Consider the following 25,460-nt stretch of genomic DNA (forward strand, 5'->3'; position numbering starts at 1 on the left):
ATCCTTGAGGTCCCTTCCAACCATAACAATTCTATGATTCTATATTTGAACTGAAATTGAAGTCACAGAAACACTCAAAAAGATGGCCTACTGTTCTTTTCATTGCTAGAGGACAATGAATAGAAATAATATGCTGACCAAAATGTAGCACAAAATTTCCTGTGGAGAATGTATGATGATAGCCATAGATAGCCATAGATACTATGGCTCTAAAGGAGGTTTTAGTGCTCACTCACATGAAAGATGTCCAAGGTACTTAAACCAGTACACTGAGCATGGTACCAGGTGAAAGATGCCCAAGATAGTTAGAACAGTACACTGAATACAGTGTTCTTATTACATTTCTCTTTGCCAGTGGTTTTACTTTCACATTTTCTTTAATGCATAAGGCAAGGAACATGTTTGAATAATGAAGACTGAGAAGAAAATTGTTAAGGCAGCAGCATGTTGGCTGCAAACCAACTGAAAACTACGTGTTACAATCACTGCTGAGAACATGAAGCAGTTGTAAAGCCATTATTTCATTTGTGACATCTTCTAGGTGTGAAATTCTGCCCTACTTTTTTTACCCAGCATGTCAGCTGCATAATTGAAGGAACAGCTCTAACCCTTCCCAATAGCCCAATTCAACTGAGCATGGAGAAACTGAGTTTGGCTTTTCTTCCTTTGAAATCCTTTAGTGACAGACAGAATTTTCAGCTGACAGGAACAAGAAGAGTTCTTAAATGTGCCTGGTGATATCCATGTCATTCACACACACTAAGCCCAGATGAGTTTGGTTTAACATGGGAAGAGCAATGCCCTGAATCACTGAGGTTAAGATGCAGGACAACTTTATAAGACTCTACTGATATTTATTTCAACACAGACAACAGTGAATGAAGACCTTCTGTAATAAAGCTCAGTGTAATTTAAGGACTATGTAACTTAGGTCCAAAATTCAAAGTCCATTTTCTGGAAAGCAGTCCTCTACAACGGAGTCTTCTCCTGATCTGCAGAGCATAGAAAACTAGATAATGATGGAGCAGGTGTTTTTGACACACATACTTTAGTGGTTATTTCTTCTAGAAGAGCCCTGCCATAATACACAGAGAATCATAGAATCATAGAATCAATAAGGTTGGAAAAGACCTCAGAGATCACCCAGTCCAGCCTATTACTTATTACCTAACACCTCATGACTAATCAAACCATGGCTTCAAGTGCCACATCCATCCTTTTATGAACACCTCCAGGGACGGTGACTCCACCACCTCCCTGGGGAGCACATTCCAGTGGCCAATTACTCTTTCTGGGAAGAACTTTCCCCTCACCTCCAGCCTAAACTTCCCCTGGCACAGCTTGAGACTGTGTCCTCTTGTTCTGGTGCTGGTTGCCTGAGGAGAGACCAACCCCCAGCTGGCTACAACCTCCCTTCAGGTAGTTGTAGAGAGCAATCAGGTCTCCCCTGAGCCTCCTCTTCTCCAGGCTAAACAACCTTAGCTCCCTCAGCCTCTCCTCACAGGGCTGTGCTCCAGACCTCTCCCCAGCCTCGTTGCCCTTCTCTGGACACGTTCAAGCATCTCATTGTCCTTCTTAAATTGAGGGGCCCAGGACTGGACACAGGACTCAAGGTGTGGCCTAACCAGTGCTGAGTACAGGGGCAGAATGACTTCCCTGCTCCTGCTGGCCACACTATTCCTGATGCAGGCCAGGAAGCCATTGCCCTTCTTGGCCACCTGGGCACACTGCTGGCTCATGTTTAGGTGGCTGTCAATCAGCACCCCAGGTCCCTTTCTGTTTGGCAGCTCTCCAGCCACTCTGTCCCCAGCCTGTAGCTCTGCCTGGGGTTGTTGTGGCCAAAGTGCAGCACCCAGCACTTGGATTTGTTGAATGCCATCATGTTGGACTCTGTCTGATCTGGATGCAACTAACAATACACAGTGAACTATTAACACTGGCACCTGTGAAGTAAAGTGAGTTTGCAAACAAAAGACACACCTTCTATAGAAGAATCCGAGTTGATGTAAGCTACTGCCCGTTCCTGAAGGATTCTGGAATTTTCCTAGGATTGTAAAAGAGTAATTATTGCATTCAATTAGTGACACTAAGACAAGAGCATGTTAAGAGCACTGTTTCACACAGCATTACCTTCAAGAACCCAGCCAGGATAAGTAGCACACGAACCTCACTAATTAAATTAATGTTTGAGGATGTGTCAATTATCTGGGAATAAGAAATCCACCTCTGCATTCTGGGACTTCATTTCTTGAGGAAAACATCCACAAAATGTAGGTGCTGCCTGCTTCATCACACAGGAGCAAGAAGGAACAGGAGAATGACTGAAGGGCACTGTAGCAGGGTAAATTAAAGCTATGTATGTATGGCTGCAGTGCTTTTTGATCACACAACACTGTGTTTTCTGACCATGTGGTGAGCCAGATTTCCTCTACACCCTTAATCCCGAATTATTCACCTGAGCTCCCAGTGCTGAACTCAGATTTAACATGGATAAAGCGAGGATTGCTGACATTTCATAGAATCATAGAATCAATAAGGTTGGAAAAGACCTCAGGGATCATCAAGTCGAACCTGTCACCCAACACCTCAGGACTGACTAAACCATGGCTTCAAGTGCCACATCCAATTCCCTCTTGAACACCTCCAGGGATGGTGACTCCACCACCCTGGACAGCACATTCTAATGGCCAAATACTCTTTCTGGGAAGAACTTTCTCCTCACCTCCAGCCTGAACCTCCCCTGGCACAGCTTGAGACTCTGTCCTCTTGTTCTGGTGCTGGTTGCCTGGGAGAAGAAACCAACCCCCACCTGGCTACAACTTCCCTTCAGGTAGTTGTAGAGAGTAATGAGGTCTCCCCTGAGCCTTCTTTTCTCCAGGCTAAGCAACCCCAGCTCCCTCAGCCTCTCCTCATAGAGCTTGTGCTCAAGACCCCTCCTCAGCCTTGTTGCCCTTCTTTGGACATGATCAAGCATCTCAATGTCCTTCTTAAATTGAGGGGCCCAGAACTGGGCCCAGTACTCAGGGTGTGGCCCAACCAGTGCTAAGTACAGGGGCAGAATGACCTCCTTGCTCCTGCTGGCCACACTATTTCTGATGCAGGCCAGGATGCCAATGGCCTTCTTGGCCACCTGGGCCTCTTCCATTTCAAAAAGGGAAGAGTCAAAGCACAGACATTTCCTATTCAGATGAATTTGACCATCTGTTTTGAGTCAACTAAGCATTGCTTTCATGCTACATGCATACACACGCTGCTGTGGTTTTTTGCAAACTGGCAATTATGTTTGAAATTGATATTCTAATCAGCAAGTGGTACTTTACTAAGTGTTGGCTTTGTGATAGATATTCTAATTAGATTACTAATTGTTACTTGATTCATTCAGTTTAAAACCCAACTAAGCCTTTGTCAAGTCACATGAACTGAAAATTGAATTGGTAATTGATAACTTCATAATAAAATTAATATCATCAAAACAAACAGTAGATCAGAAACAGTAGAAAACAGTAGGGGATTCTGAAGAAGGTGGAAAGGGAGCAAGCCTCACATAATTTTAGAGAAGGGCAACAAAGCTGGGGAGAGGTCTCCAGATCCCTTTCTGCCTGGCTGCTCTCCAGCCACTCTGACCCCAGCCTGCAGCACTGCATGGGGTTGTTGCAGCCAACATGTAGAACCCAGCACTTTGATGTGTTAAATCTCATGCCCTTGGACTCTGCTCACCTGTGCAGCCTGGCAAGGTCCCTCTGCAGAGCTCTTCTACCCTCTAACAGATCAACTCCTGCCCCCAGCTTGGTGTCATCTGCAAACTTACTGACGATGGACTCAATCCCCTCATCGGGATTATCGATAAAGGTATTAAAGAGCATGGGTCCTGCAGCTGCCTGCAACAGACTTTCAAGTTTTGCTTTTTTTATACTGATTTTTGTTTACCTCAGCCCATTCTGTGGAACCCAATAATCCAAATTCTTCTGCATCCCAGCTAGCAAAAATAACAGTTCGCCGAGGTCTCCAACCTGCAAGGACAGAGTTAAACTTCAACATCCAGCTGAAAGTTAGGAACTGCAGGGAAAGATCACCAAAGTTCAATTGAATCACTTGTAAAATATACTTTAATTAATATATCAGTAAGAAAAAAATAATCATCTTCAAACTCCTCAGAGAAACACATTATTACAGAGGCAGTTCTTCTTAATGCAATATTTTCATTCCACAAAGCCTGATGAGGGACATGAGGGAATAAATTCAGCCAGCCAAGATGCAATGCTCCATATTCCTCTTTTCAATTAATCTGCACCTTTCAGAATATGAAATAAAACTATCTGCAGAGGTGAAAAGTTAAATCAACACCACTGCTCATGGAAACATTAAGCCAAGACCTTCAAAGCTGCTGCTTTCCATGCCCATCGTTTCATGTTTGTAATAAGTAAGTTACCTTCCAGCTTCATTTTACCAAAACTCCGTACAACCTCTTGCAGAACAGCTGCACCTGTAGTTGGATCAATACCACCAAACACCCAAGAGTCTCTGTGACCTCCTAAAATGACATATCTGTCTGGAATCAAGCAGATAACACCAATCTTAACTAAAAATGCATTGAGGTTACCAATGGCATGAGATTTAACACATCTAAGTGCTGGCTTCTACAGGCTGGGGTCAGAGTGGCTGGAGAGCGGCCAGGCAGAAAGGGACCTGGGGTAGTGGTTGACAGTAGGCTGAACATGAGCCACCAGTGTGCCCAGCTGGCCAAGAAGGCCAATGGCATCCTGGCCTGCATCAGGAATAGTGTGGCCAGCAGGAGCAGGGAAGTCATTGTGCCCTGTGCTCAGCACTGGTTATGCCACACCTTGAGTCCTGTGTCCAGTTCTGGGCCTCTCGGTTTAGGAAAGATGTTGAGTTACTGGAAGGTGTCCAGAGAAGGGCAACAAAGCTGGGGAGGGGTTTGGAGCACAGCCCTGTGAGGAGAGGTTGAGGGAGCTGGGGCTGCTTAGCCTGGAGAAGAGGAGGCTCAGGGGAGACCTTCTTGCTCTCTATAACTCCGTGAAGGGAGGTTGTAGCCAGGTGGGGCTTGGTCTCTTCTCCCAGGCAATCAGCACCAGAACAAGAGGACACAGTCTCAAGCTGTGCCAGGGGAGGGTTAGGCTGGATGTTAGGATGAAGTTCTACCCAGAAAGAGAGATTGGCCATTGGAATGTGCTGCCCAGGGAGGTGGTGGAGTCACTGTCCTTGGAGGGATTTAAAAAGAGACTGGATGGGGTGCTTGGTGCCATGGTTTAGTTGATTAGATGGTGTTGGGTGATAGGTTGGACTTGATCTTGAAGGTCTTTTCCAACCTGGTTAATTCTAGTCTAGTCTAGTCTATATTTCCTTTGATTGCATCCCTACTTGTGCTAAAGAAAATATGAACTTTAATACCAATACAGTTTTTGAGGTATTCTGCAACAATTCACTTACTCTACTGAAGTATATAACTGCAGACAAGCAACAGGCTATACCTCTTTTTCCTTGCCACTTAAAATTCTTTCCTGTCTAAGACCTGGTAGTAAGTAGCAACAATAGGATGCTGAGATTCCAAATCATCAATAGTTTTTTTTCTGTACTTCTCTTTGTGTTCTCTTTTTTTTTTTTGCAAAGGCAAAAGATATGAATGAATTAAGTGGAAACCTACTGTAAAATGACAGGGGCTGTTAAAACAACAAATCTCTGACATTGATCATTCCAGCATTCCATTCAAATATGTTCCTGGGAATGTCAATGAAAAGCAGTGGGATGGGAGGGACAGGACAATTGGAATGGAATGGAATGGAATGGAATGGAATGGAATCATACTATCAGTCAGGGTTGGAAGGGACCACAAGGATCATCTAGTTGCAATGGCATGGAATGGAATGGAATGGAATGGAATGGAATGGAATGGAATGGAATGGAATGGAATGGGATGGGATGGGATGGGATGGGATGGGATGGGATGGGATCATAGTATCAGTCCGGGTTGGAAGGGACCACAAGGATCATCTAGTTCCAATGGAATAGAATAGAATAGAATGGAATAGAATAGAATAGAATGGGATGGAATGGGATGGAATGGAATCATAGTATCAGTCAGGGTTGGAAGGGACCACAAGGATCATCTAGTTCGAATGGAATGGAATGGAATGGAATAACAATACAATACAATACACTACACCAGGTTGGAAAAGACCTTCAAGATCATCAAGTCCAACCTATCACCCAACACCATCTAATCAACTAAACCATGGCACCAAGCACCCTATCCAGTCTCCTCCTAAACACCCCCAGTGATGGTGACTCCACCACCTCCCCGGGCAGCCCACTCCAATGGGCAGCTATCGAGGATTTCTCAGATTCCATATTATCTGTCTATCTCAAAGCCTTGACATTTCTTACAACCTGAGAGGAGTTTCACCAAACACAAAATAAAGCAGAAAGTGCGATCACCAAGCAGTGAATGCTCACCAGGCTCCACAGCCCCTCGGAGGGTGCCGATGACGTTATAAATGCGCGTTATGTTGCTGGTGGTGTGCACGTGCATTCGGACTTTTCTGAAATGAAAAGCAGTGTGGGGGAACCATTTCTGAGTGAAAAGGCAATTAAAAGTTAGTATTAATTACCTGTAAGCAGAAAGTCTGTGCTTCTGTTCTGTGTGTGTGTTCAGCACTGATCTAACACCTCATAGAATCATAGAATCGATAAGGTTGGAAAAGGCCTCAGAGATCATCGAGTCCAACCTGTCACGCAAGACCTTATGACTACTAAACCATGGCACCAAGTGCCACATCCAATTCCCTCTTGAACACCTCCAGGGATGGTGACTCCATCACCTCCCTGGGCAGTACATTCCAGTGGCCAATTACTCTTTCTGGGCAGAACTTTCTCCTCACCTCCAGCCTAAACTTCCTCTGGCACAGCTTGAGACTGTGTCCTCTTGTTCTGGTGCTGGTTGTCTGGGAGAAGAGACCAACCCCCACCTGGCTACAACCTCCCTTCAGGTAGTTGGAGACAGTAAGAATGTTGGCCCTGAGACTCCTCTTCTCCAGGCTAATCAACCCCAGCTCCCTCAGCCTCTCCTCACAGGGCTGTGCTCCAAACCCCTCCCCAGCTTTGTTGCCCTTCTCTGGCCACCTTCCAGCAACTCAACCTCTTTCCTAAATGTAGATGTAGATCTGACTGATGGAGGCTTGTGATCCTCCATCCCTTCCCTGACAGTAAAAGCCACTTGTGAAATTTTCTAAAAGGGAAGGAAATTCAGGTATTAGGACAGCTAAGAATAACGCAGTATTCAGCCCCTCTTAACCTGCAGAGCAATCAGAGCACCAAACAACGCCTTTTGTGTGTCTGGCAAAACCCCAAGAGCTTCACATTTGAAGTTAACTTTTCAGCAGCAAATCTGCATGGTTGTCAAAATCAAAACCTACTTCAGGACAGCTACTGGATCTTTGCCCAGAAAATAATTGACACCAGTGCCTTGAGCATGCATGTAGTTGCACACTTCCCATGTGCAAGTGACTTTCTACTTAGGCTCAAAGGATTTGTTGTGATATGAAACTACTCTGAGAAATATATGATGGATTAGCCCGTATTTACACAAACTGTTACCACATCAAGGAGGAAGATGTTAGAAAGTGCATTCAAAAATACTGTCCATCTGTATGTTTTGTGCATGAATCATACTGTTTTTCTCACTGTTACTCTCAAAGGCATTCTAAACACCACCTTAATTATGTCAGGTATTCATTGATTCTTATTTGCTAATTTTCAGCTAGTGTTAAAACAGAGCAGAAACAAATTATAATCAATGAAGTGATTTAGATTGGATGCTAGGAAATTCTTTACAATGAGGGTGGTTGAGCACCAGAACAGGTTGCTCACAGAGGTTCTTGAAGCCCCATCCCAGAAGATATTCAAGGTGAGGCTCAACAGGGCTCTGGGTGACCTGATCTAGTTGAGGATGTCCCCACTCACTGCAGGAGGATTGGACTAGATGACCTTTAGAGGTCCCTTCCAACCCATGTGATTCTGTGATTCTGATTCTTCGTACATTAAATACTCCAGGGAAGTCATTCTGCTCTGTGCTCAGCACTGGTTAGGCCACACCTTGAGTCCTGGGTCCAGTTCTGGGCCCCTCAGTTTAAGAAAGATGTTGAGATGCTGGAAAGTGTCCAGAGAAGGGCAACAAAGCTGGGGAGGGGTTTGGAGCACAGCCCTGTGAGGAGAGGCTGAAGGGAGCTGGGGTTGCTTAGCCTGGAGAAGAGGAGGCTCAGGGGAGACCTTCTTGCTCTCTACAACTACCTGAAGGGAGGTTGTAGCCAGGTGGGGGCTGGTCTCTTCTCCCAGGCAAGCAGCACCAGAACAAGGACACAGTCTCAAGCTGTGCCAGGGGAGGTTTAGGCTGGATGTTAGGAAGAAATTCTTCCCAGAAAGAGGAATTAGCCATTGGAATGTGCTGCCCAGGGAGGTGGTGGAGTCACCGCCCCTGGAGGTGTTCAAGAGGGGATTGGACGTGGCACTTGGTGCCATGGTGTAGTCATGAAGTCTGTGGTGACAGGCTGGACTTGATGATCCTTGGGGTCTCTTCCAACCTTAGTTATACTGTGATACTGTGATACTGACCTTGTAGAAAACTCGCCTGCAAATCCTGGCCCTATGTTGTAAGACACATTGAGACTTCCCTTCCAGCTGCTCTCTGGAGCTGCAGGTCCTCCCATTGCACTGTTAAGTGAAAACCCAAGACAAACATTGACCAGCAGGCCGAAACTTCAAATTTTCTTAACAATAACTGAACCTAAAATGAAGTGGGGTTACAAAAGTCTTAAAACTATTACACCAGTAACAGATTTCTCTGCATTTTCCACATTTTCTGAAGTACACATTGCTACCAAGGAGAGACTCACACAGAATCACCAAGGTTGGAAGAGACCTCAAAGATCATTGAGTCCAACCTGTCACCACAGACCCCATGACTAAACCATGGCACCAAGTGCCACGTCCAATCCCCTCTTGAACACCTCAGGTATGGTGACTCCACCACCTCCCTGGGCAGCACATTCCAATGGCTAATGACTCTCTCTGTGAAGAACTTTCTCCTCACCTCCAGCCTAAACTTCCCCTGGTGCAGCTTGAGACTGTGTCCTCTTGTTCTGGTGCTAACGCAAGCACCAGCACAGATTTTACATCTTAATAAGCAGAATTCTGCTGTACATTTGCAATACTGACTTCTGGTGAGGAGGACTGATGTATACTCACCTCAACAGTACTTCTGCATCATGATATCCAATAGGATGAACTGGGATTGTGGGAATCCCTACACCTTCATTAACTTTATACCTGAAAGTGTACTCTGAGAAACCAGAACAAATTGTCAGGTTTGTAATGCTCTTAGCAACTTCCACCAAACTGGAAATACTTTTGAACAGTGCAGCCACAAATGTACATCCATTTTTGTATTCTTACACCATTTCTTAGATATTGCAACACAGAATACAGGATACAGAATTAACCAGGTTGGAAAAGACCTTTGAGATCATCGAGTCCAACCTATCACCCAACACCATCTCATCAGTTAAAGCATGGCACTGAGTGCCTCATCCAGTCTCTTTGTAAACACTTCCACAAAGTGACAGAACCAGAAACAACAGCACATCTGCACAGCTGTGTAAGAGAAGTCCTCACTTTTGATGCAAAGTTTGATTTGCTGCCCACTCATACTATTACACCTCCTCAAAACTGACTGTGGGATAACCAAGAGAGCGTGTGAGGTGAAGGTGGCCCCTGGGCAGCCAGCTGTCAAGCTACAGAAGGCACCCACGGATGATGCATTTATCTGTGCTGAAGACAGTTTATGTCTCTCTGGATCTGGTGGGCCAGGCACACACAGGCTATCCTGTTTTTACAGGAGGTTGTTGTCTTATGCCCCCAACAATATCCACAGAAGGCAGTGAGCTCTCCAGCAGCACCCCTGTATTCCCATCCCACCACCAGAAAGCAGTGTGAGGCAGCTTCATTCAGACTGAGCTCAGGATGCCTACAAGGAGAAGACGAGCACAGGGTGCCAATTGTCCAAAGACTCCAGGCTACTGATATTGTTACTACAGAAATGTTAACACCCTGTAAAGAGGATTTTGAACAGTTATTCTGCTTGAAATTTAGGATCAACGTGGAAACATACCTCCAAGCAAAGTCATCACTCCTCTTGGATGGGAGACTCTAACTTAGGTTCTCTTAAGAAGCATAGATATTTTTAAATGGCTATAAATTCTCAGCCATTTTCTGCTGCTTCACAGGCTGCAAATTTGCATGTCCTGCTTTTCCAAGAGTTACAAGGCTATGTTCATACAAAGAGATTTTCCTACAAACTTGCTTTACTTACCTAACTCAAAAGCTGCAGGTCAAAATGACACAGAGATAGAAATTAGTTAGCAATGGGGAAAGGAACTATTGCTAAAAAATAACTTCATCTGTTTTCAGTGCAAATGCAAAAAGAGATGAATTTCCAGTGCTACAATAACTTCAGCACCAGTTTACAAAGCACTTGATGGCCCAGGGTACAGATCTTTCACTCACCTTTTGCAGGATAACCTGGGGTCAGAGGGTCCCCAGCTCCATTTAGATTTAACACATTCCCACGCTGGGCTCCTCCACCTGGAAGGTTCCAGCCACCTGGATAAGCAGCTACTCCTGGGGCACAGTAGTCAGCAGGGTCTGAATAAAGTATGATCCCCTGGGCTCCTGCTAATATGGCATTTTTAACCTGTGAAATTATTTGCTTTTAAGAAATACCTCTTTTCTTTTTTGGTTTGGTTGTTTTATTTTCAGTGCAGTAATTAATCCAAAGGCTGCAATTTACATCCATGGGGATGGAGCTTTAGGAGTCGTGTATGTACAAGAGTGAAAAATGACCACAGACTCAGCAGGAGCGAGTCTGCTCTGTTTCACCACAGCAAAACAATGTGTTATTAGAGAATAGAATAGAATAGGAATAGGAATAGGAATAGGAATAGGAATAGGAATAGACCAGACCAGGTTGGAAGAGACATTCAAGATCATCCTGTTCAACCCATCACACAGTATCATTTGTGTCACACCTTTACTCACATCTCAAAGCACAGGACATAAAACTGAGGCACAACTGACCAGTGTCCCCACAGCCCCACCATCACCAGTTTTGTCACAGTTGTTGCCTCAAGTCAGTAGTTACTCAATCTCTGTGCATCCAATTCCCTGTCAAATACTTCTTCAGAATAGCATAGCATAGCATAGCATAGCATAGCATAGCATAGAATAGAATAGAACAGAATAGACCAGGTTGGAAGAGACCTTCAAGATCATTGCATCCAACCTATCATCCAACACCACGTAATCAACCAAACCATGGCACCAAGCACCCTATCAAGTCTCTTCTTGAACACCTCCAGTGATGGTGACTCCACCACCTCCTCGGGCAGCCCATTCCAATGGGCAATCACTCTCTCTGTGTAGAACTTCCTCCTGTATAGTGATGTTCTGTGGCTGTAAAGCCCTTAAGGTTTTCACAGAATCAACCAGCTTGGAAAAGACCTCAGAGATCATCAAGTCCAACCTATTACCTAATACCTAACACCTCATGACTAACTAAACCATGGCTCCAAGTGCCACATCCAATCCTTTTTTGAACTTTCTGGCTTTACAAAGAGCTAGTTCCCTAAACTGATCTCTTGCAAGAACTTTCTATGGAGTTTGCAGTTATCTCAGTCTCAGGAGACTGAAAGCTATGTGTAAAATGCAGTCATAATGGATACACTGCAGGCTTCCTTCTGCTTTTATGTTCCAATCTACAGCCCTCATTAACTCCTGCTGGCTCCACCATCAGCAGGGTCTGCTCAGAGATGGAAAAAAAAAAAAAAGCAAGCCACAACTCTTACTTTGTTTCCTCTGAATATCTTTCCATATCTGGCAATGACAATCTTCCCTGTACAGTTAATTCCCATTTCCCGTTCCAGCTTGAAAAAATCTTCAGTACGGCCATAATTCACATACACCAGCTCTGCCTGCACACAAAAGGAGTTCCATGACAACAGGCATTCAAGCAGAAAACCCAACAACTTATGTTCAGATATCAACAGTTTCAGTCATTAGATCTGACACAGGGCTTTATTTATCTGTTTATTTATTTGTACAAATGCGATCCAGTGTTCACAAAAACAACTGCAAGAGAGACCTGGAATATTCATGGAATTGTGGAAACAACAAGGTTGGAAAAGACCTCAGAGATCATCAAGTCCAACCTGTCACCCAACACCTCAGGACTAACTAAACCATGGCTTCTGTGGTGATAGGTTGCACTTGATGATCTTTGAGGTCTCTTCCAACCTTGGTGATTCTGTGATTCTGTGATCCGATCCCCTCTTGAACACCTCCAGTGATGGTGACTCCACCACCTCCCTGGGCAGCACATTCCAATGGCCAATCTCTCTTTCTGGGAAGAACTTTCCTCTCACCTCCAGCCTAAACTTCCCCTGGCACAGCTTGAGACTGTGTCCTCTTGTTCTGGTGCTGGTTGCCTGGGAGAAGAGACCAACCCCCACCTGGCTACAACCTCCTCTCAGGTAGTTGTAGAGAGCAAGAAGGTCTCCTCTGAGCCTCCTCTTCTCCAGGCTAAACAACCCCAGCTCCCTTAGCCTCTCCTATTCTATAGGACTCCTTGGCCCAAACTGCTGACCTAACAGCAGTTAACAGCAGCCCTATAAACTAAGGTGGGACACCAAGCCAAAGGTCTTTGCTAAGCTGACAAACTTGTGTGGCCATGAAAAAGCAGTGGTATGACCTGCATCCACAAACACTCCCTGTTATATAATTTCATTCATCTATGCAATGCAAGTTTGTCCCTGACTTGTTTTTCTATGATGGATTACCAGATTAAGTGAGGGACTTCTGTGGCCTTTGCAGGCATTCACTTAATCTGAAATGTCTTCCAGCCTCATTTATATATAGCTATTTCTACTTAAGATGTAAACAAGTTTGTTCCATATGATTCAGTAATGTGGAGTAATCTGAGAGGTATCCAGCATTTTCCACAGAATCATAGAATCAATAAGGCTGGAAAAGACCTCAGAGATCATTAAGTCTAACCTATTACCTATCACCCCACACCTCATGAATTAACCAAACCATGGCTTCAAGTGCCATGGCCAATCCCCTCTTGAGCACCTCCAGGGACAATGACTCCACCACCTCCCTGGGCAGCACATTCCAATGGCCAATCTCTCTTTCTGGGAAGAATTTCTTCCTAACATCCAGCCTAATCCTCCCCTGGCCCAGCTTGAGACTGTGTCCTCTTGTTCTGGTGCTACCTGACTGGGAGAAGAGACCAACCCCCACCTGGCTGCAACCTCCCTTCAGGTAGTTGTAGGGAGCAAGAAGGTCTCCCCTGAGCCTCCTCTTCTCCATAAAGATAAAAGCCTTTCACTTATTATGGTCTGGTAATTTGAGAAAGCTTTCTTTGTAAGAGGAGGTTTCTGACCTTTGCACAATGTGTGGCCTAGGTGTCCCCAAGGGTTTTCTTATCCTAATGGTTAATTAAAGCTACTGCAAGAAAAGCTGGAGCAATCTAGCCCAGCAAGTTTATTTGAAAGTACAGCTTCAGCTAACAATACTCTTACATATTTTTTTTCTTACCTCTGGCACTCCTTGTGCTGAAAAAGCATTATATGGTGGCAGTATATCAGTGACATTTTCATACCCCTGTGGAGGTGGTTCAGACAACGATGTATTGAAAATCTAGCAAGAAATAACAGGAACCCTTGGTCAAACACTCTGCCTGCAGGCAGAAGCTTGCACACTAAGCATGGTTATTGCAAATGATGTGCTATGCAAAACTATTCCAACCAGCATGCATAAGTTCAAGCAGAAAAACAGCTAGGGATACACAGCTGAATTCTTACAAAAGAATGCAGAGAGACAGAATCATTGAATCTGAGAATCATTTGGGTTGGAAAAGGCCTTTAGGATCACTGAGTCCAGCTGTGAACTGCTTGATATATCAGTTATCAGAAGATGCTTATCAGTCAATGCCTGAACCTAAGCAAAGAAGTAGCTGAGATTTGCCAAAAGGTGGTGACAATAAGAAGACACCTAGTTCATAGAATCATAGAATCAGCAAGGCTGGAAAAGACCTCAGAGATCATCAAGTCCAACCTGTCACCACAGACCTCATGACTACACCATGGTACCAAGTGCCACGTCCAATCCCCTCTTGAACACCTCCAGGGATGGTGACTCCACCACCTCCCTGGGCAGCACATTCCAACGGCCAATGTCTCCTTCTGGGAAGAACTTTCTCCTCACCTCCAGCCTGAACTTCCCTTGGCACAGCTTGAGACTGTGTCCTCTTGTTCTGGTGCTGGTTGTCTGGGAGAAGAGACCAACCCCCACCTGGCTACAACCTCCCTTCAGGTAGTTGCAGACAGCAATAAGGTCTCCTCTGAGCCTCCTCTCCTGCAGGCTAAGCAACCCCATCTCCCTCAGCCTCTCCTCACAGGGCTGTGTTCCAAACCCCTCCCCAGCTTTGTTGCTCTTCTCTGGACACCTTCAAGTGTCTCAATATCTTTCCCAAACTGAGGGGCCCAGAACTGGACACAGGACTCAAGGTATGGCCTAACCAGTGCTGAGTACAGGGGCAGAATTACTTCCCTGCTTCTGCTGGCCACACTATTCCTGAAGCAGGCCAGGATGCCACTGGCCTTCTTGGACACCTGGGTACCCTGCTGGCTCATGTTCAGCTGGCTGTCAACCAGTACCCCCAGGTCCCTTTCTGTTTGACAGCTCTCCAGCCACTCTGTCCTCAGCCTGTAGCACTGCATGGGTTTGTTGTGACCCAAGTGCAGCACCTGGCACTTGGAGTTGCTAAATGCCATCATGTTGGACAATGCCCATCTGTCAAGGTCCCTCTGGAGAGCCCTTCTACCTTCTAACAGATCAACACCTGCTCCCAACGTGCATAGTAGCTGTGTGGCACTCCTTACCTCAGCATGTTGTGGAAGCAAAAAGCATACAGATGTCAAGCAGAGAGTGGACAGGTACATGAAACAGGGAGGGTCACTAACTGGGGAAATATTTGGAAAAGATTTCTAAGGAGAATTCTTAAAGAGGTTAATTGCACCACATCAAGGAATCCCTGCTCTGAAAACAGCTAGACACTGGAAGAAGTGCATGCCCTAAATGGATTTCTTTGTGCTTGAATTTCCCCATGCTTCCACTTATGACTCTTTATTGAAACAGGATATTGGCCTTAATCTGAACCAGTATGGCCATTCTTACACCTTGTGGCTTGTTGCTGTTAATTGCAGCCTCTCCACACATCCTCTGCTGGCTGTTTGGGGAACTAAGACTTCTCATACTGTTGTTTTTCTGCAGCCTGGAAAACCATTTGTAAGTATAAGTTCCCTCTGCACTGGATTTTTTATCAAACTATAAAGCACATGCTGGGATGAGAGGGTGGGAAAAGAGGAAGACACTATTTCTTTAAAGAAGTCTTAAATACAGTTTAATCATTAAAAGTATCACCTCATTTCCTTGATCATCAATTACTGAGATGTAGTTTGGCTGAGTTTCATTTGGATATGAAAGAAGTACATCATAATGAACGAGTTCTGCTGAATCTAGTCCAAATTCCTTCCACTGGCCTTGAATTTGCTTGGCAAGAAGAAGATTCTGTTCAGTTCCTGCCAGGTGAGGCAGCCTGGTGAATGAGCTAGAATGAAAGAGAAAGATATTAGTAAGCAGCAAATACAGAGAAGCAGAGTGGTGAACTAGGATCAGTGTGTATGAAGCTTATCTATAGGTCACATGCATGGAAAGTAAGGTCTTACAGTTAAAGTCTGAGCTGTGCAACATAATTGTTTATCAGAGTCTGCATCAGGATAAGCACAAAATGTAGCCAGAGCAGAAAAGCTTTCCTGAGGCTTTAATATCAGTCAGCTGAACTGTTCTCTCTGCAGAACAGAAATAGCCAGGTCTACACACAAACCACAAAAATCAGAGATACTCAAGGGGGAAAAACATGAAGAGTATGCAAGGAGCAGAAACAGATACAGAAAAGCCACACATTTAGAAAGGAGTCCTCCAAATAATTCTGGTATCTGATGATGAGCTTGCACATTGTTGGCATAATATATACTAATAAGTTCCACTTGGAAATAATTATGTCAAATTATCTGCACAGATTTCTTCTTTTTTTTTCTAATTAATCAAAAGCCTGACTAATAAAAGCCTTCTAGCAACATTTAAATCCAGAGCAGACATAACACATAATGATGATAAATAGTCAGAAACAACATCCAGCCCCACTGGGCCACCCAACACAAATCTGTTACTGTTAACTCTGAGCTGTCAGCTGGGTACTAAGCACTGGCTTCAATTTCCCAGAAGCCTACATGGGTTAATAGGTGCCCCACAGATGTCAGCTAGCATTAATTACCACTAATTAGTGATACCAAATACCATGATTAGTACCTCTTCAGCCTGGCAGTTCAGACTATTTATTGCCCATACAGCAGCTTGTTCTTCAATATGTATTTCCTCAGCTTCCAAATGAGAATGCTGCAGGAGAAGGTGTCCAAAGCCTTGTTAAAGTCAAAGATGTTACAGCCACTGAATAGAATAGAATAGAATAGAATAGAATAGAATAGAATAGAATAGAATAGAATAGAATAGAATAGAATAGAATAGAATAGAACAGAACAGAACCAGGTTGGAAAAGAACTTTGAGATCATCAAGTCCAACCTCTCACCCAACACCATCTAATCAACTAAACCAAGTGCCTCATCCAGGCTCTTCCTAAACACCTCCAGTGATGGTGACTCCACCACCTCCCTGGGTAGCACATTCCAATGGCCAACCACTCTTTCTGTGAAGATCTTTCTGCTCACCTGAAGCCTAAACCTCCCCTGGCACAGCTAGAGACTGTGTCCTCTTGTTCTGGTGCTGGTTGTCTAGGAGAAGAGAGCAACCCCCACCTGGCTACAACCTCCCTTTCAGGTAGCTGTAGATGGCAATAAGGTCTCCCCTGAATGTCTCCACTCACCTCTGTAGCCAGTTATTTCCTCAGAGAAGGTGATCATGCTGATCTTGAAGGTCTCTTCCAACCTGGTTTATTCTATGTATCATATAAACAAATAGTAAATCAATGCTGGCTACTCCTAACTAATTTTGTGTCCTTCATGCACTGGGAAACAGATTTCAGAAGGATGTTTGGTCACCCTTACAGGGACTGAGGTGAAGCTGACCAGCCCACAGTCCCCCAGGTTGTCATTCTTGCCTTACTTATATCAGCCTTTTCCAGCCACCAGGGATCTCTTTCAATTGCTAGAACTACTCACAGACAGCAGCCTTGAGATTGTAACATCCAGCTCTTTCACGTGGATCTTGCCTGCCCTCTGAATTTGAAGGCATCAGAATAGACCACATCCTTCTGCTCCCCACTGTTGTCCTTCTTTCTCTTTAATCCATGAGGGTATGCACTGAGGTCTGGAAGCAAGCTTTCCCAAAGCCTGCTGCCTGTCTTTTTGTACTTTAATTTTCTAGAGTGTTTTAAGTACCTCTTAATTCCTCAGGCACTCTAGTTTAACTACTGCATATGCTATAAGGAAAAATGAATTGAACAACACATGATAGCTGCCTTTTAACTTTTCCTTTCCAGAGCTAGCATTCAATATTAAGGTAAAAGTGTCTGCATTTTCTGAGACTCATTGCTTATTTTCTCCACTTCATAAAAGCAAATTTAAAAGCCCAAAAGACTAAGCCTATCAATGAAAATGTTTGAGCTCACATATTTTAATGTTTTAACAAACTTTCTGAATAGTGCATTAGTGTATTTATTTTCTGCAGTTCTTGCTTTGCATTTGGTCTTAGGGACAAACCCAGCAAACACTAAGAACCATTTGGCCCATCATCAAAGCAAATTGACAAAAAAGATACAATTAATACCCTGTGGACAAGAAACTTTAGCATAATTGCAGAGCTATTTCATGCTGCCCTCAATCTCTGTGTTGCCTACCCTCTCAGTCAAACATAATCTTGAGAAACTCTTCAATCAATCAAGAGCAACAAATGCAAGAGAAGATAAGGCCTATAGACTTAAGAAGCTAATCAATGCTAGAAATGAAACCTTTTGGTTTTAGAGTAAATGGAAGTCCTTCTGCCGCTGTACTCAGCACTGCTTAGGCCACACCTTGAGTACTGTGTCCAGAACTGGGCCCCTCAGGACATTGAGACACTTGGACATGTCCACAGAAGGGCAATGAGGCTGGGGAGAGGTCTCAAGCACAAGCCCTATGAGGAGAGGCTGAGGGAGCTGGGGTTGTTTAGCCTGGAGAAGAGGAGGCTCAGGGGAGACCTGAAGGGAGGTTGTAGCCAGGTGGGGGTTGGTGTCTTCTCCTGGGCAACCAGCACCAGAACAAGGGGACACAGTCTCAAGCTGTGCCAGGGGAGGTTTAGGCTGGATGTGAGGAAGAAATTCTTCCCAGAGAGAGAGATTGGCCATTGGAATGTGCTGCCCAGGGAGGTGGTGGAGTCACCATCGCTGGAGGTGTTTAAAAAGAGACTGGATGGGGCACTTGGTGCCATGGGTTAGTGATTAGATGGTGTTGGGTGATAGGTTGGACTCTGTGATCTCAAAGGTCTTTTCCAACCTGGTTAATTCTGTATTCTGTATTTTGTGCTCTGTATACATGGAACTCAGCATCCTGCAAAGTTTGTATAATTTTTAAGCTATTACTTTTCTAGTTCTATTAGCTGCTCAAACTGAAAGTTTAATGAGAGACTGAGCAGAGAAGCGAACAAATGTAATAGCAATCAGTGTATGCCAAAGACAGTAAAATAATCTCAGTCTGAAACAAAGCAAAGCTATCAAATGCTAGAGCTTCAGACACTTCTGAGAAAGGAAAAAAAAGACAAAAGGGGAAAAACCCAAGAGAAAAAAACCCCAACAGACACCGCATTAAATTTACAGTGTGGAAAATCAGAGTAAAAAAGCATAAGCCCTGGCAGAACTGCAGCCTGTGGGAAGTGCATTGAACAGTACAAGCACTCCAAACAGGCAACTTCAAAAATGGGGAAGAGAGGAACAGAAGGGTTGTGAGGCTCTGCCTTCTCCTTCCCCCCAGACATTCTGCACAAACCCAAGTAATTGCAAAGCATCTTAACAGCTCTGCTTTCAGAGGCAGCTCCTCAGAGCTGATGTTATCATGTTCTGGATTTTGTGACTGTTTAAAATTATTCACAACTAAGCTGCTCAGCACTTACTGGAGGAATTGCTTGATGTTTCCTGCTTTCATCTCAGCCACAAGTTTCTGTCGTGCATTTTGATAGACGTCTGAAGGGTCGGGGCGTTTTTCGGTCGGCTTTGTAAACCATCCTGAAACACATTTGAAGAGCTTCCCACTTAGCAGGAAAACAAATCCTCCACATGCAACCTGAAGTACTGAACTGTCTTATTAAACCCACAAGAATATACAGGGCTTAGAGCACCCTCTGTCAGTATTTGCTGGCTCAAATGTAGAAGCAAAGCAGAAAAGTAAAATATACTTCATTGACTGAGTTGCCAATTAGGTGCAATACAATTAAAAGAGTATACTCTAAATCTCTGGTAAATGCAGTCCTCTTTTCAAGGTAGATTCATTGCTCATTCTGAACTGCCTTATTAAAAACACAAGAATGTACAGGGCTTAGAGCACCCTCTGTCAGTATTTGCTGGCTCAAATGTAGAAGCAAGGCAGAAAAGTAAAGTATACTTCATTGACTGAATTGCCAATAAGGTGCAATATAATTGAAAGAGTATATTCTAAATCTCTGGTAAATGTAGTCATCTTTTCAAGGTAGATTCATCATTCACTTTAAACTCTAGTTTAGAATCACAGAATCAATAAGGTTGGAAAAGACCTCAGAGATCATCAAGTCCAACCTATCACCCAACACCGCATCACTAACTAAACCATGGCTTCTACTGGCACGTCCAATCCCCTCTTGAACACCTCCAGGGATGGTGACTCCACCACCTCCCTGGGCAGCACATTCCACTGGGTAATCTCTCTTTCTGGGAAGAACTTCTTCCTAACATCCAGCCTAAACCTCCCCTGGCACAGCTAGAGACTGTGTCCTCTTGTTCCTTTGCTGGTTGCCTGGGAGAAGAGACCAACCCCCACCTGGCTACAACCTCCTTTCAGGTAGTTGTAGACAGCAATAAGGTCTGCCCTGAGCCTCCTCTTCTCCAGGCTAGTTTTAAATTCTCAGCTAACTGTTTCCAAGGTAGATTCATCTTTGCTTCATTTGAAACTCTAATTTAAATTCTCAGTTAACTGTTTGCAGTGTGAGGATTGATCCCCTGATGCATTTCATCATGGTGCTCATGATGAAATTTATGTAATTTATACACTTATTCCCAAATCCATGTATAAGGGTATTTGAAGTGAAGGTGTCAGACTCAACAGCCACCCTGCCAGCATTATAACAGCTACAGAGGCTGGAGAGTGTGGTTAGTCTATCTGATAATTAAAAGAGTGAAGTTAAATGTGAATGTGACCCAAGTCAGATTTAAAAAGTTAAAAGATATTTCAGCAGCCATAATTCTGAAAGAAGAGAGCATATAAACTATATGAATTTGCCTTTAATAACAAAACCAAACAACCAAAAAACCCCCAGAAAAACAAAGAAGCAAACAAAACCCCCAACAAATCCTTTTATTATTATAGCTGGGACTTGCTGTCATACTAAAGCCAAGTATCAGTGCTGCCACATGCACAATATATATGACCTGTTACACAAAATGCAATTATGGTAACACTCTGAATACAACAGCGATGCTAGACCAGACCAAAGGTCCATCTTGCCCAGCATCTTGCTTTCAGGAACAAGCAGAAGCACAGCACAAGCACCAGAATCATTTTAGTTTTAAAACCATCTACTTAATAGCCCTCATGTATTTTTTTTCCCTTCATGCTTCACCTTTAAGTGTGTGCTACAACACAACTTTTAAAAAGCTGGATGCAGGCATGCAGTTTTTAGACTGAAATGCTGCAAGTGACTGCAGCAAAGAATCTACTGTTCTAGTAAACTTCATTGTACAGGATGACAAATTCCGCAGCCCCACTCTTGGCTGTCAGTCAAAACTCCTCCTCCCCTGCATTCTGCCCTCAATCTCTGAAACAGCAACTGAAGAGGAGCATTTAAAGAGCTCTTCAGTAAAAAACAAAAAAGGAAGTACAGATTAAAATAAAATAAAATAGCCCAGGAGGGTTTGTAAGCACTGAAGTCTAAGAACTCTTCTGTTGATCTCTCCTCTTTGAGCGTCTGACTGCCCGTTACGAGAAGCCATCAAGTCGCCAGGGCTGATCTTGGACCGAAGCTCGCAGCCGCCTCTGTTCCTCATTCCCCAAAGCCCAAGACTGCTAAGAGAACAATCTCTGGGGAGAGCAGTGGGAAGAGTGTTTTATAACGTCCCTAAAAAAGCAGCAGAAGCTCCATGATGGGGAGTTAATCGCATCAGGGCTTGCACCAAGTCTCCGTACAGGACAAAGGCTGCGGGCGGAAGCCCGGTGTCTCTGTACTCACCTGCAAGAAAGCCCAGCAAGAAACAGCCCAGCAGCCCGCAGCAGCCCAGCCATGTGCGGAGGGTGGCCTCGCTCCTGGCCATGGGGGCACTGCTTGCCTGCAGCTTTGCAGGCGGCGGGGAGGACAGGCAAGCAGCCGCCTTCCTCCTCCTCCTTCTCCTCTTCTTCCCGCCCTCAGCCTCAGGGCTGGCCCTGGCTTCTGTGCTTCCCAGCTCTCGTTTTGCCTAACCAGCCTTAATCACTGGATAGTGACGATCCGACTTTTTCGAGTGCAATGAAACACCTCCATTTCTTAGTCTTACCCCACAAGACAGCTTGTGTGTAGCTGTATGTGTACCTCTGAAACAAATATCCATCTAGACAGCACACCAAGCAAGGCATTAAGTGGCATTTAAGGGCTAATTTTTATTAATTATCAGGAGTTTCTGGTTTTGAAAGTTCCTGGTTTAGGCTTCATCACAACCAGTATTTGTTTCAGTAGAAGTGGTGAAGAGGTGAAGTGGAGGAAGGGAAAACTTGTGTTCTCTTTACCAATGAAGCACTGAACTGCTCCCCTTGTAATCCATGGTTACAGTAAGTAAAATCCTTGGCAAGTGATAAATAGAGCAACTCAGAATACAATTTAATTAGCCAATGGGGAGACATCCAGACATCATCCAATCTGCAACTGGGAAAAGCTGCAGAAATGTTCCCTATACTGTATAGCTTTTTACACTTTGGATTACAAGGTTCTTAGGGTCACGCTCTCCTAGTCTAATTCAGCCAAATCCATAAATACCTCATGGGAAAGGACACAACTTCAGCCCATGGAATAGTTAAGATATTTTTACAGAATCATCAAATCTCCATATTTTCTACACTCTCCCTGGGCTCCTGCATGGATACCTGGAAGCTAAAAATGATCTTTCTGGAAGTGAGGACCTGCCCAAGCAAGACCAGTTATCTGGCTGAAGACAGGAAAACTTTGCTGGGAGCATAGTCACGCTTTGAGTTCTTACCACTGACTCCAAAAGCAGAGGGCACCAGAACGAGAGGACACAGTCTGAAGCTGCGCCACGGGAAGTGGAGACTTGAGGTGAGGAGAAAGTTCTTCACTGAGAGAGTTGTTAGCCATTGGAATGTGCTGCCCGGGGAGGTGGTGGAGTCACCATCCCTGGAGGTGTTCAAGAGGGGGTTGGATGTGGCTCTTGGTGCCATGGTTTAGTTAGTCCTGAGGTGTTGGGTGACAGGTTAGACTTGACGATCTCTGAGGTCTTTTCCAACCTTATTGATTCTATGATTCTGTGATATATTCTGTGAAAGAAATGGCAGTGCTCCAAGTACCAAAACGTTGTGAAATATTGAAAATACCCAGAAAGAGCTGAAAAGACTGGCTAATGTCCAAACAACCTCAGTGAGGCTTTGCAGAGATTAGAGAAGATTTATGGCACTTGGGAATTCTGCACCAGTCACAGCCACTGTCTTAAACATATGTCTGCATGGCTTTTTTAAATGATAAGCATGTCCACGTTTGTGATCCTTTTTCCCTGCCACTTCCCAACTGCTCCTAAGCCATCCCAAACTCTGAACAGCAAGGACTTTTCACACTAACATCTCACATGACATATACAAACCAGATGGAATTCCACCTACAGAACTTGCAAAGAATGAGCATATTGATGTATTATTAGCTTTTATACAGCACCACAGGTGTAGGACTGGCACATAATAGACAGTAAAGTGACAGGAGCTTTTGGATATTACTATCTAAATTAGACCTCACATGATGATAACATCAGTGGAGGAAGAAGGTAAGAATAGCACCAGTCAGAAGGTATGAAATGCATTTATTTCTATGCCTACATCTTTCTAAAGTCATAAGTACATCAGTAATATTAATAATGAACAATAGCAGCAACCAAGTGGCTTTCACCAGTTAAAATATAGTCTTGGTACTATTAGTTATTAGTTGTGGCATGTTCTGACATTCCATGTTAGCTCTTCCAAGTATTAATCACAGCACATTTAGAAAACAAACGATTATAGTAAACAACTGTGCTGATGGCCATCTCTAGCTGAAAACATCTGGTTACATGAAAAGCTGGCTCAGGTTGGGTGACCAATAAACTAAACAATTCAGCATGGTTGATTTTGGCCTTTGCTCTTATTAACAATGGATTTAAGGTTTTTTTACTTAACTCAACAGTCCCTGTTGGCCAATTACTCTGGGATAGTATCACAGCTTGAGAGCCAAAACAGCTAATGTAGTCAAGATCACTTGGCAGTGTTAAGGATGAATTTCAACTCACTGTAGTAGTCTGGAAAGTAACCCCCACTTACAATGTTGTTTAAAGTTCCACTTCACTGAAGGAGAATCAGCACAGAAAGCTTATCTTGACTTCTTGTATAGGAAAGGATTTCACACTCAGGGCTTGAGTTAGCTAATAACTATACCACTGAGATACCCTGACAGATCTAACAAAGAACACAGATGCTTAAAGAGTATCTGGCTTGTCACTGGGCTTTCCTTAGTAGATTGCTTCATAGCATAAATCTCCTTGCTCATAAGGCTGGTTCAGTTTTTTGACCTTTAAGAATCAATGGACTGGAAATGGTTCTGAGTGCAACTACAGAGTTTGCAACAACACACTAACAGACTGTTAATGAATATTGCTTATTTATGTAACCATTGTTCCCTGCTTGTCTGGTAGGAACTAGATGTCTGCACTTGCTGGCACATGTCAGTGGGCCTCACTTTATTCCTACCTGTGGAATGTGACCCTTGCTCCTTTGTATCATCCTGATAAATGAGTCATGTGAAATGGCATTCCTCAGTGCATACACAATTGTCCTTTTCTGGGGTTTTTTTGCTTGTTTGTTTGTTTAGAACTGATTTAGAGCTGATAACCCTAGTGACACATAGTGGAAGTGGACAGCTGCATATGCATCAATGCATTTTGGCATATGGTTTGAATCCACAAATCATGCAGATTCAGCAGTTAGCTTTGTCCTTTGTTGTCCAGTAATGGCACCAGTCACAACTGCCTGAAACAGTCTTTGAGGAACTGAAGGCTGCAGTGGCCTGATCTGTACTCCATACAAAACTGGCAATAAGAAATTATTTACAGAGAAGAATGTTCTTATCAGTGTTTCCATAGAAGTTCTTGAAGACTAAAAAGCATCAGAAATAGTGTGGCCAGCAGGAGCAGGGAAGTCATTCTAACCCTGTACTCAGCACTGGTTAGGCCACACCTTGAGTCCTGTGTCCAGTTCTGGGCTCCTCAGTTCAAGAAGGACATTGAGACACTTGAATGTGTCCAGAGAAGGGCAAGGAGGCTGGGGAGGGGTCTGGAGCACAGCCCTGTGAGGAGAGGCTGAGGGAGCTGGGGTTGCTTAGCCTGGAGGAGGCTCAGGGGAGACCTTACTGCTCTCTACAACTACCTGAAGGGAGGTTGTAGCCAGGTGGGGCTTGGTCTCTTCTCCCAGGCAACCAGCACCAGAACAAGAGGACACAGTCTCAAGCTGTGCCAGGGGAAGTTTAGACTGGAGGTGAGGAGAAAGTTCTGCCCAGAAAGAGTAATTTGCCACTGGAATGTGCTGCCCAGGGAGGTGGTGGAGTCACCATCCCTGGAAGTATTCCAAAAAAGGATTGGATGTGGCACTTGAAGCCATGGTTTAGTTAGTCATGAGGTGTTGGGTGACAGGTTGGACTTGATGATCTTTGAGGTCTTTTCCAACCTTAACGATTCTGATTCTAAATTTACAAATTGATCAAGAACTTCAGAGTGGGTCATAATGTGTCTGAATAGTAGATGCTGCCATGTCTAACTTAGGACTTGCAGAACTAGACATCTGTGCTTCCTTCTTCACACAAAGGAGTCCAAGGT

The 25,460-nt window shown here is 44.2% G+C and overlaps 1 protein-coding gene across 1 annotated transcript in view; it reads right to left on the minus strand.

Annotated features, from left to right (window-relative positions):
* LOC104301158 (N-acetylated-alpha-linked acidic dipeptidase 2) overlaps nt 1-21,786 on the minus strand; it is a 43,164-nt gene extending 21,378 nt beyond the window's left edge. The window contains exons 1-11 of the mRNA XM_054164705.1: nt 21,596-21,786; nt 15,553-15,739; nt 13,666-13,767; nt 11,913-12,038; nt 10,576-10,762; nt 9,259-9,352; nt 8,626-8,724; nt 6,472-6,557; nt 4,430-4,549; nt 3,928-4,010; nt 1,981-2,044 (exon numbers count right to left, since the gene is read on the minus strand). Of these exons, the coding sequence (XP_054020680.1) occupies nt 1,981-2,044; nt 3,928-4,010; nt 4,430-4,549; nt 6,472-6,557; nt 8,626-8,724; nt 9,259-9,352; nt 10,576-10,762; nt 11,913-12,038; nt 13,666-13,767; nt 15,553-15,739; nt 21,596-21,648 (1,201 nt within the window). The 5' untranslated portion in view covers nt 21,649-21,786. The remainder of the gene's footprint in view (nt 1-1,980; nt 2,045-3,927; nt 4,011-4,429; nt 4,550-6,471; nt 6,558-8,625; nt 8,725-9,258; nt 9,353-10,575; nt 10,763-11,912; nt 12,039-13,665; nt 13,768-15,552; nt 15,740-21,595) is intronic.
* Nucleotides 21,787-25,460: the final 3,674 nt, after the last annotated feature.

This window comes from Dryobates pubescens, chromosome 10 (assembly GCF_014839835.1).
Source record: "Dryobates pubescens isolate bDryPub1 chromosome 10, bDryPub1.pri, whole genome shotgun sequence".
Taxonomy (NCBI): domain Eukaryota; kingdom Metazoa; phylum Chordata; class Aves; order Piciformes; family Picidae; genus Dryobates; species Dryobates pubescens.